At 43.7% G+C, this 11,416-nt stretch overlaps 1 protein-coding gene across 3 annotated transcripts in view; it reads left to right on the top strand.

Moving 5' to 3' along the window:
* Nucleotides 1-1,053: 1,053 nt before the first annotated feature.
* Nucleotides 1,054-11,416, top strand: part of LOC128686027 (2-aminomuconic semialdehyde dehydrogenase) — a 107,766-nt gene continuing 97,403 nt past the window's right edge. The window contains exon 1 of one of the 3 annotated variants that reach the window (XM_070083442.1): nt 1,054-1,204. Coding sequence is in view for 1 of the 3 variants with exons in the window: in XM_070083440.1 (XP_069939541.1) it covers nt 9,607-9,724 (118 nt within the window). In the remaining 2 variants the exon portion in view is untranslated. Of the gene's footprint in view, nt 1,256-9,591; nt 9,725-11,416 lie in introns of those variants that run through there. The other 2 variants (XM_070083441.1, XM_070083440.1) reach the window with 2 other exon arrangements.

Here is an 11,416-nt window from a genome sequence, read left to right as displayed (position 1 = left end):
TCCGAAGGCATCGAATCCTATCCATTCTGTGAGATCATTGTAAGCTTGCTTTTACGATTTAGTAAATTATAAAAGGAATCAGCGATTAAAGATTCAGTAATTCCAGTCAAGGCACGCTCACTATTTCACGAAAAAATACCTCACCATAACACTAACAGTGTCTAATACCAAACGGATTTTTTCTTTGAGTAGGATGAACCAGTATTCTACATTTGAAAAGGATCAGAAGACGTACTCTCAATTTATCGAACTGAAACCACGCCAAGAAATAGATTTATAAATCAGTCAGAAGGGGATCTACCTTTCCCAAAATATAACAAGAACCTTCAAGATATAGTTCACTTGCATTGAAATTTTGAAGCCGATTGGACTTGGTGAATAAGGAACAACTTCTACAATAACTGAAGGTTCCAATAGTCCTTATACGTAATATCGATGGAACAGTATAAACCTGGCAACGTTGGATATACTGGAGTGTCTTAGAATGTTGTAATCTTCACGGTTTTTGCTTCATGTTGGAGGATCAACAATACTAGTAGCCTTGAAAACTACAAACAAAACCTTATCCTAGACACATTAAAATTCTCAAGCCTAACCACACAGTGACGAAAGATCTCGTTGACTTCCAACATACATTATCATCTAATTACAAATGTCTGTTATGTAATACTCAAATTAAAGTTTAATTAATATATATATGTATATATATATATATATATAATACGTAGCTCAAAAGCCTTTGCAAACAGAGTAGGAAACTGAAAGATCACTTAGGAACAAATCTAGATGATTATAAATGAAATGATAACATGCTGTAGCAATATGCCCTTCGAAACGTACAGAGAATGACGGGCTACACATCAGTATTCAGTTAAGGACCAGATAACGTGTGTCTCAGTAATAATGAAGAGGACACTGTTTTACACATGTCATATACATATGTTTAAGTTCTATAATACGCTTAACAGAGTCTATGTTATCCAGATATACTGAGACAATCTCACACACTGCAAAAATCGTGTTGTCTAACACTGGGTGACATTTAATTTTCATTAATTGTCTGAGGCACAACGGGTTAGCAACAAGAGTGGTTTGAACTTGGTGAATCTGGCATCAGTAGAGCAGGAGGACGGAGGGAACAGCGCACCACACTGACCCAAGTGTAACATCCGTCCACCCAGTCTCCAGCTTGCCCCATCACAAGGTATCACGTACACTACTCCAAACAGTTCTCTTCCGTCCTTCGTTACACAAGGTACTGTCAGGAGAAGAATGTATTACACTCTAGATAATATATAGTGGAGGAAGTGGATTTCTGTGCTGTAGATGATCATGATCCCTCGACGAGAGTTGCGAGTGCAAACTCGAGTGTCAACCCCTCGATCTATTCTTCTCGAATTTCCACTTATGAATATGATGCTACATGGATCGAGTCTCATCTTGTCGCTTGTCTAAGTATAGTCACCTATTAGTGGTTGCAGAGGACGATTTGTAGCTCCTGATCCCTGTACTCACCTAGTTGTGGTCACAGGGGTCGAGTCACAGCTCTTGGCCCCGCTACTAGGTCACTCCATGCTTAATGAGCCTTATCATACCTCTTCTGAAAGCTATGTATAGATCCTGCCTCCACCACCTCCCTTTCCAGACTGTTCCACTTCCTGACAACTCTGTGACTGAAGAAATAATTCCTATCATCCCTTCAGCTTCCAATTGTGACCCCCTTGTTGCTGTGTCCCATCCTTGGATCTTCCTATCTCTGTCCACCTTGTCGGTTCCTGTCAGTATTTTGCTGGTATTTTGTATGTCCTCCAGTGTTGTTATGTCGATTTCCCTTACCCTCTCCTCATAGGACATTCCCCTTAACTACGGGACAAGTCTCGTTCTAAACCTTTGCACTTTCTGTAATCTCCTTATGTGCTTGGCTAGGTGTGGGATCCAAACTGGTGCTGCATACTCCAATATAGGACTAACGTGCACGGTGTACAGGGTCCTGAACGATTCCTTACTGAGACGTCGGAATGCTGTTTTTAGGTTTGCTAGGCGCCCGTATGCTGCAGCAGTTATTTGGTTGATGTGCACCTCAGGAGTTGTGCCTGGTATTATACTCTCCGCAAGATCCATTTTCTTGAGTGAGGTTTGTAGTCTCTGGCCCCCTAGTACTCCGTCTGGGATCTTTGCCCTTCCCCAATCTTCATGGCTTTGCACTTGTGGTTGAACTCCACGAGCCAGTTGCTGGACAAGGCCTGCAGCCTCTCAAGATCCCTTTGTAGTTCTGCCTGGTCCTAGCCCGATTGAATCTTCTCATTTAGTTCTCATTATCTGCAAACAGGGACACTTCTGAGTCTATTCCTTCTGTCATGCCGTTCTCAAATACCAGAAACAGCACCGGTCCTAGGACTGACCCCTGTGGAACCCCGCTCGTCACAGACGCTCACTCTGACACCTCGCCGCGTACCATTACTCGCTGTTGTCCTCCTGACAGGTATTCCCTAATCTATTGCAGTGCCTTCCCTGTTATCCCTACCAGGTCCTCCTTCTTTTGCAGTAATCTCTTATGTGAAAATGAGCCAAACGCATTCTTACAGTCCAAGAAAACGTAATCTTCCCACTCCCCTCTCTCTCTCGTCTTACTGCTGTCACCCTGTGATAAAACTCTTCTCCTGATAATCTTCTCCATGACTTTGCATGCTATACATGTCAGTTACACTGGTCTGTAGTTCAATGCTTCGTGTCCGACTCTTTTTTTAAAACTCGAGACTACATTTGCTGTCTTCCATACCTCAGGTAGTCCCCCTGTTTCGATAGATGTGTTGAAGATTGCTATTAGTGGTACATATAGCACCTCTGCTCCTTCTCTCAGTACCCCTGGAGATATGTTATCGTGCCCCATCGCCTTTCAGATATCTAGCTCTCTTAGAAGCCTCTTCACTTCTTCCTCTGTTGTATGTATTGTGTCCAATACCTGATGGTGTACTTCACCTCTCTTTCTTTCTGGAGTGCCTTATGTCTCGTCTGTGAACACTTCTTTGAATTTCCTGTTGAGCTCCTCCCATTCTTTGTGTTCGTTTCTTGTAATCTTTCCTCCTTCCTTTTTCAGCCTGATTATGTGGTCATTGACTGTTGTTTTCCTCCTGATGTGGCTTCACAACAGCTTCGGGTCAGATCTGGCTTTCGCTGCTATGTCATTTTCGTATTGTCGTTAGGCCTCGCTTCTTACCTGTGCATATTCATTTCTGGGTCTACTACTGCTCTTCTTATTCTAATGGGTCCTTTGGCTTCTATAGTTCTTCCATTCTCTAGCACACTTAGTTTTGGCCTCTTTACACCTCTGGGTGAGCCAGGGCTCATCCTGGCTTTCTCGTTATTTCTGTTTCCCTTGGGTACAAACCTCTCTTCAGCTTCCTTTCCTAATGTTGTCACATATTCCATCATGTCGTTTACTGACTTCCCTGCCAGTTCTCTGTCCCACTAAACCCCATGCAGGAAATTCTTTATACCTGTGTAGTCACCTCTCTTGTAGTTTCGCTACATTCGTCCTGCCCTTCTAGCTTCTCTCTCCACTTGTAACTCAACTATGTATTCGAAGCTCAGAACCACGTGGTCACTGGCCCCAAGGAGTCTTTCATATGGTAGTGTTCTTTACGTGTTGGTACATAAGATTTTCCAGTACCACCTCCATCATCTTAGCCCTCAACGTTTTTGGTCCCATGTGGCTCCAGGTTCTCCCAGTCGATTTCCTTGTGATTGAAGTCACCCATAATCAGCAGCTTTGTCCTGCTCGCATGAGCCCTTCTGGCCACATCAGCCGGTGTCAACCATCAATCTATTACTCTTATCTTACTCTCATCTTACTCTTACTCTCTATTACTCAACCATTGATCTATTACTCTCATCAGAACAGCAGGAGCCTTGGGTTCCTGCTGTTCTGTGGTGGGTTATACATCACTGCAATTACTATCTTGGGATCTCCAGACTGAAGCTTTCCTATTATGTAGTCTCGTGCTTCTCCTCTGTTTCCTCTCTCCAGCTCATCAGAATCCCGTTGGTTTTTGGTCAGCAGTGCCACTCCTCTACCCCCTCTGTTCCCTCTGATATTCCGTTTGAAAGATGGGATCTGTTACCATTCCTGTGAGCTTGGTTTTTGTGAAAGCTATGATGTCCGGTGATACCTCTTTGACTCTTTCGTGCCACTCCTCTCACTTATATATATATATATATATATATATATGTGTGTGTGTGTGTGCTCACCTAATTGTGGTTGCAGGGGTCGAGACTCAGCTCCTGGCCCCGCCTCTTCACTGATCGCTACTGGATCCTCTCTCTCTCTCTGCTTCCTGAGCTTTGTCATACCTCTTCTTAAAACTATGTATGGTTCCTGCCTCCACTATTTCACTTGCTAGGCTATTCCACTTGCTGACAACTCTATGACTGAAGAAATACTTCCTAACGTCCCTGTGACTCGTCTGAGTCTTCAGCTTCCAGTTGTGACCCCTTGTCCCTGTGTCCCCTCTCTGGAACATCCTATCTCTGTCCACCTTGTCTATTCCCCGCAGTATCTTGTATGTCGTTATCATGTCTCCCTTGACCCTTCTGTCCTCCAGTGTCGTCAGTCCGATTTCCCTTAACCTTTCCTCGTACGACATTCCCTTGAGCTCTGGGATTCGCCTTGTTGCAAACCTTTGTACTTTCTCTAACTTCTTGACATCCTTGACCAGGTGTGGGTTCCAGACTGGTGCTGCATACTCCAGTATGGGCCTAACATACGCAGTGTACAGTGTCTTGAACGATTCCTTATTAAGGTATCGGAACGCTATTCTCAGGTTTGAAAGGCGCCCGTATGCTGCAGCGGTTATTTGGTTAATGTGTGCCTCCGGTGATGTGCTCGGTGTTATGGTCACCCCAAGGTCTTTCTCCCTGAGTGAGGTCTGTAGTCTTTGTCCACCTAGCCTATACTCTGTCTGCGGTCTTCTTTGCCCCTCCCCAATCTTCATGACTTTGCATTTGGCTGGATTGAATTCGAGAAGCCAGTTGCTGGACCACATGTCCAGCCTGTCCAGGTCTCTTTGCAGTCCTGCCTCATCCTCGTCCGATTTAATTCTTCTCATCAACTTCACCTCATCTGCGAACAGGGACACTTCAGAGTGTGTGTGTGTGTGTGTGTGTGTGTGTGTGTGTGTGTGTGTGTGTGTGTGTGTGTGTGTGTGTGTGTGTGTGTGTGTGTGTGTACTGCTCAATTGTACTCGCCAAATTGTGGTTGTAGGGGTTGAGACTCAGCTCCTAGCCCCGCCCCTTCATTGAATACCACTAGGTTCTCTCTCTCCCTGCTCCATGAGCTTTATCAAACCTCGTCTTAAAGCTATGTATGATTCCTGCCTCCACTACCTCACCTGATGGGCTATTCTACTTCCTGACTACTCTATGACTGAAGAAATACTTCCTAACATCCCTTTGACTCATCTGGTTGTTTAGCTTCCAATTGTGACCCATTGTTTCTGTGTCCCCTCCCTGGAACATCCTGTCTCTGTCCACCTTGTCTATTACATGCAATATTTTGTATGTCGTTATCAGGTCGCCCCTAACCCTCCTGTTCTCCAGTGTCGTCAGACCGATTTCCCTTAACCTTTCTTTGTAAAACATTCCACTTAGCTCTGGAACTAGCCTTGTCGCAAATCTTTGAACTTTCTCTAATTTCTTGACGTGCTTGATCAAGTGTGGATCCCAAACAGGTGCGGCAAACTCCAGTATGGACCTTCCGTACACGGTGTACAGTGTCTTGAACGGTTCCTTGGTAAGGTATCGGAATGCTGTTCTCAGGTTTGCCTGGCGCCCATATGCTGCAGCAGTTATCTGGTTGATGTGTGTTTCCGGAGACATGCTCGGTGTTATACTCACCCCAAGATCTTTCTCCCTGAGCGAGGTTTGCAGTCTTTGACCACCTAGCCTATACTCCGTCTGGGGTTTTCTTTGTCCTTCCCCGATCTTCTTGACTTTGCATTTGGCGGGGTTAAATTCGAGAAGCCAGTTGTTGGACCAGGTGTCCAGTCTGTCCAGGTCTCTTTGAAGTCCTGCCTGGTCCTCATCAGATTTAATTCTCCTCACTAACTTCACATCATCTGCGAACAGGGACACTTCTGAGTCTAACCCTTCCATCATGTCGTTCCTTGATGTTGGTGAGGGGCTCTTGATTTAGGGAATTGGATCTGTGCTCCAGTTCCCCGAATTAAGCCTGAATGCCTTCCACATCCCCCCAGGTGCTGTATAATCCTACGGGTTTAGTGCTTCTCTTTGATTATAACAATAATCAAGACAGTGATGGAGTGAATGATGGTGAAAGTTTTTCTTTTTCGAGCCACCCTGCCTTGGTGGGAATCGGCCAGTGTGATAATAATAATAATAAATAAAAAAAAAAAAAAAAAAAAAAAAAATAATAATAATAATAATAATAATTTCCATCATGCCGTTCACATATACCAAAAATATCACTGGTCCTAGGACCGACCCCTGTGGGACCCCGCTCGTCACAGGTGCCCACTGTGATACATCATCACGTACTCCCCTATTTGTACTCACCTATTTGTGGTTGCACGGGTCGATTCATAGCTCCTGGCCCCGCCTCTTCACTGATTGCTACTAGGTCCTCTCTCTCCCTGCTCCATGAGCTCTATCATACCTCGCCTTAAAACTATGTATGGTTCCCGCCTCCACTACGTCACTTTCTAGGCTATTACACGGCCTGACAACTCTATGACTGAAGAAATACTTCCTAACAACCCTTTGACTCATCTGAGTCTTCAAATTCCAATTGTGACCTCTTGTTTCTTTGTCCCATCTCTGGTACATCCTGTCTTTGTCCACCTTGTCTATTCCGCGCAGTATTTTATATGTCGTTATCATGTCTCCCCTGACCCTCCTGTCCTCCAGTGTCGTCAGGCCGATTTCCCTTTATCTTAGTTGGACATTCCCCTTAGCTCAGGGACTAGTCTTGTTGCAAATCTTTGTACTTTCTCTAATTTCGTGACGTGCTTGACCAGTTGTGGATTCAAAACTGGTGCTGCCCCGCCTCTTCACTGTCCGCTACTGGGTCACTCTTCCCGCTCCATGAGCTTTATCCTACCTCTTCTTAAAGCTGTGAATGGATCCTGCTTCCACTACATCGCTTCCCAAACTATTCCACTTCCTGACAACTCTGTGACTGAAGAAATACTTCCTAACATCCCTGTGATTCATCTGTGTCTTCAACTTCCAACTGTGTCCCCTTGTTGCTGTGTCCCATCTCTGGAACATTCTGCCTCTGTCCACCTTATCAATTCCTCTCAGTATTTTATATGTCGTTATCATGTCCCCCCTATCTCTCCTGTCCTCCAGTGTCGTCAGGTCGATTTCCCTTAACCTCTCCTCGTAGGACATACCTCTTAGCTCCGGGACTAGTCTTGTTGCAAACCTTTGCACTTTCTCTAGTTTCTCTTCGTGCTTAGCTAGGTGTGGGTTGCAAACTTGTGCCGCATACTCCAATATGGGCCTAAAGTCCACAGTGTGTGTGTGTGTGTGTGTGTGTGTGTGTGTGTGTGTGTGTGTGTGTGTGTGTGTGTGTGTGTGTGTGTGTGTGTGTGTGTGTGTGTGTGTGTGTGTGTGTGTGTCTCTAAGTGTTTATGTTTGTGTCTATGTGTCTGTCTTTACGCCTGTGCAGCCGACGTCTTCAACTGAGGCAGGGTGACCCAAAATGGATGAAACTCATTACCATTCACTCCATCACTGTCTTGCCGGAGGCCCAACGATACTTCACTTCGGAAAAACAAATATCAGAGTGTAGGCACTGTTCTTCCCTCCTCCAGGACTCATGTTTTGCTAACCAGTTTCCCTGAAAATCCAATTCCATACACCTGCCACAATGCTCCTCCTCTTCACTCTACCATTTGCCTTTACTAAATCTATAAATGCATCGAGAACTGTCTTATGTTTATCTAAATAGTGTTCACTCCTCCTACCCTTCCTGAAGCCTCCTTGTTCATCTACAATTCTGCTCTCCGTTTTATTCATAATTCTTTAATTAGCAACTCTACCATATACCCTTCCAGTTATACTCATCAATCTTATTCACCTATAATTCTTGCAATCTCTTAGTCCTCCATTCCTTTAAACAAAGGAATTATGCATGCTCTTTACTGACCCCTCGGTACCTTACTCTCTTTTATTTATTTATTGAATAAAATTTCGAGCCACTCCAAAATTATATCTCCACCTACTTTTAACATTTTTGTCGTGATCTAATCACTCCTAGTTGATGTACACTCTTATTTTATCCACTGCCTCCCACACCTCCCCTTGTAGTTTAGCGCTTCTTTTTTATTATAATAATAATCTTCATCACTTAAAGAATGTTACACATCCCTGACCAATGCCTGATATCACTGTCTCCCTCTCTTCTTCAACATTTAACAGTTCCTCAGAATATTCCCACCATTTTACCAATACCTCCAACTCCCCAACTCCCTCCACTCTTTTAACCCTTTATTTTTACTCTCCATGTACTCCTTCCTTATGTCATTTCCTCTTTGTAAAAGCCTCCCAAATGCAAACATTTTCTTGCTTACCACTCTCATTTCCTCATCATTCCACCAGTTGGTCGTCTTTCCTCCCGCATCCACCCTCCTATATCCACAAACATATGCATCCTGCATACTCTAGCACGGTTTTAACAAATCTATCCCATCCCATACCTTTTAAACTTCCACATTAGCTATGCTCTCAACAGCCTATCCTTCTACCAATATTTGCTTATATCTTACCCTAATTACTTCCTTTAGTTTATAAACTTTCACCTCTCTCTTACTCGCTGATGTCGTACTCCATCTTCCTCTAATTCTTACTGTAGCTACAACTAATGTTCTGTTATTGATAATGCCTCTCTATAAACCTGGCCGTCTAGAAGTCTGTCCATCATCCTTTTACCGACCAATGCACGAGACAGCAAACTGTTGTTATTATGCCCTATATCCTACATCGCGTACTTATTTATCCTCTTTTTCTTAAAATATGTTTCACCTGTTACGAAACTTATTTCTATATAAAGTTCAGTCAAAGGCCCCCATTATAGAGTTGTGGATGAGTGGAACAAACTCCCGAGTACAGTTATAGAGGCCAGAACGTTGTGTAGCTTTAAAAATAGGTTGGATAAATACATGAGTGGATGTGGGTGGGTGTGAGTTGGACCTGATAGCTTGTGCTACCAGGTCGGTTGCCGTGTTCCTCCCTTAAGTCAATGTGACCTGACCTGACTAAGTTGGGTGCATTGGCTTAAGCCGGTAGGAGACTTGGACCTGCCTCGCATGGGCCAGTAGGCCTTCTGCAGTGTTCCTTCGTTCTTATGTTCTTATTATCATTTACCCCTGGTATCCTAAACTTTCGTACTACGCCCTCCATAACTGTTTCTCCCAATTTATTATTCGGGTTCCCTACTACATTTACTCTCTCATGAGGAGCTAGTGAGATTAGCACTAGTGACCATACAGTCCTGTGTTTCAAATACATTGTGGAAGCGAATGTGGAGTGAGCAGTTATCTTGAATTAATGCATTAATTCAGCTTCAAAGCAGGAGATTTTAAGGGCATGACGCAGTTCCTAAACAGAGTGTCATGGGATAGGAAACTAGATGTAAAGACACCAGATCAAATGAAAGAGCCGAGAGCAGAGGAGAAATTCATACTTCGAGACAGACAAAGCTCAGGTAAGAACAAAATAAACCCATGGTTAACTGAGAGGTTCAAGGAGATATTAAGTACAAGAGCTAGAATAGATAATCAAGGATACCAGAGAATAGATAATCAAGGATAATATTTAAAAACGAAATTGCATAGATAAGAAGAAAGGCTGTATGACAATCTGAGAATGACACAGCATCAAGAGCAAAATTTAAGCCAAAGTTGATGGACAACTCCAGCAGAAAGACAACAGTTGTGAAGTACTACGAAAAAGACTGTTATACGAAGGAGAAAAGTTTACTAAGAATGGTCAGAAAGTCTGTGAGAAGCTGAACAAAAGATTTGTGTCGGTATTTTATGTGGAATCAGGACCAGTACCAGAGAGTTATGAAGGTAGAGTGCAGCAACGAGTACTGGACACAATGCGAACAATGGGAGATGTGATGAAAAGGCTAAGCGAGCTAGATAAGTTGAAAGCAATGGGATCAGACGACATCTCTCCATAGGTTCTGCGAAAGGGAGCAGAGGAACACTGTTAAACACTAACAGTGATTTTCAGCAAGTCAGCTGAAACAGGGCAGCTGCCACAATGACTATGGTCCTTTAAATGGAACAAACAGTTCGCGTGAATCAAAGGCCAGTGTCGCTAATGTACATAGTATGTAATACTATGGAGAAAATTATCTGGAGAACTGGGGAACACTTGGAAAGAAGCGACTCCATAAACAACAACACTCACGGTTTTCGGGATAGCTAATCCTGTTTCATAAATTTATCAGAGTTCTATGAAAACGTAACGGAAATTGGGTAGGAAAGAGTGGGATGGGTGGACTGTATATTTGTTTTATGGCAAGAAGACCTTTGATACAGTACACCACAAGAGAATGTCACGACAGCCACAACGTGGATCATGGAATAATTAACGGGAAGGAAGCAATAAGTTACTGTCAGGAAGGAAGCATCTAAATGTGCAAGTGTGACGACTGTGGTTCCACAAGGGTCAGTATTCGGACCCATAATGTTTCTTCCACATGTTAACATTCCAGGAAATCGAGCCAGAGGTGCCTCTGTTCGCAGATGATGGAAAACTAATGAGGAGAATAAGAACAGGAGTAGACTGCAAGTGGCTCTAGATAAGCTGCATGATTTGCCTGACAAGTAGCTGGTGGAATTTAATCCCAGCAAATGCAAAGTTATGAAAATTATAGAGGAGCAAAGAAGTCTAAAAGAGTGTACAGACTCGGAGGACAGAGACAGTAAACTTCCCAGAAGAAGGTTCATAATCCCAAGCATTTAGTAAAGAAGCTGGAAATAGTACATAGGTTTGAAATTCAGTTGGTCCCAGAACTTGGTGACTTAAGAGGAAACGACAATAGCTAACTTTATTACGACTCACAAAATATTGAGTGGAATTAACAGGGTGGAGAAGATAAATCTGTCTCAGGTACATGAGGACACAGCCAGATGTTACAAACAGGAACGGGGATGCTGGGAAATACTTATTTATTTTAGAATAGTCATGGAATACTTCTTTAGCCATGAAGTGAATAGCACAGTGGTAGAAACAGAATCCATACAGGGCTCAGGCAGCCAGGAGTGTGTGACCCAAGGAGCGGCTGGCAGGGAGACGGGGCCAGGAGCTGACATTCGACCCCTGCAACCACGCTTAAGTGAATACCCACATGCATTCACAGACACAGATACAGACACACAGACAC

Source organism: Cherax quadricarinatus, chromosome 9, assembly GCF_038502225.1.
Source record: "Cherax quadricarinatus isolate ZL_2023a chromosome 9, ASM3850222v1, whole genome shotgun sequence".
NCBI lineage: Eukaryota > Metazoa > Arthropoda > Malacostraca > Decapoda > Parastacidae > Cherax > Cherax quadricarinatus.
This window is presented reverse-complemented; position numbering and strand designations above follow the sequence as displayed.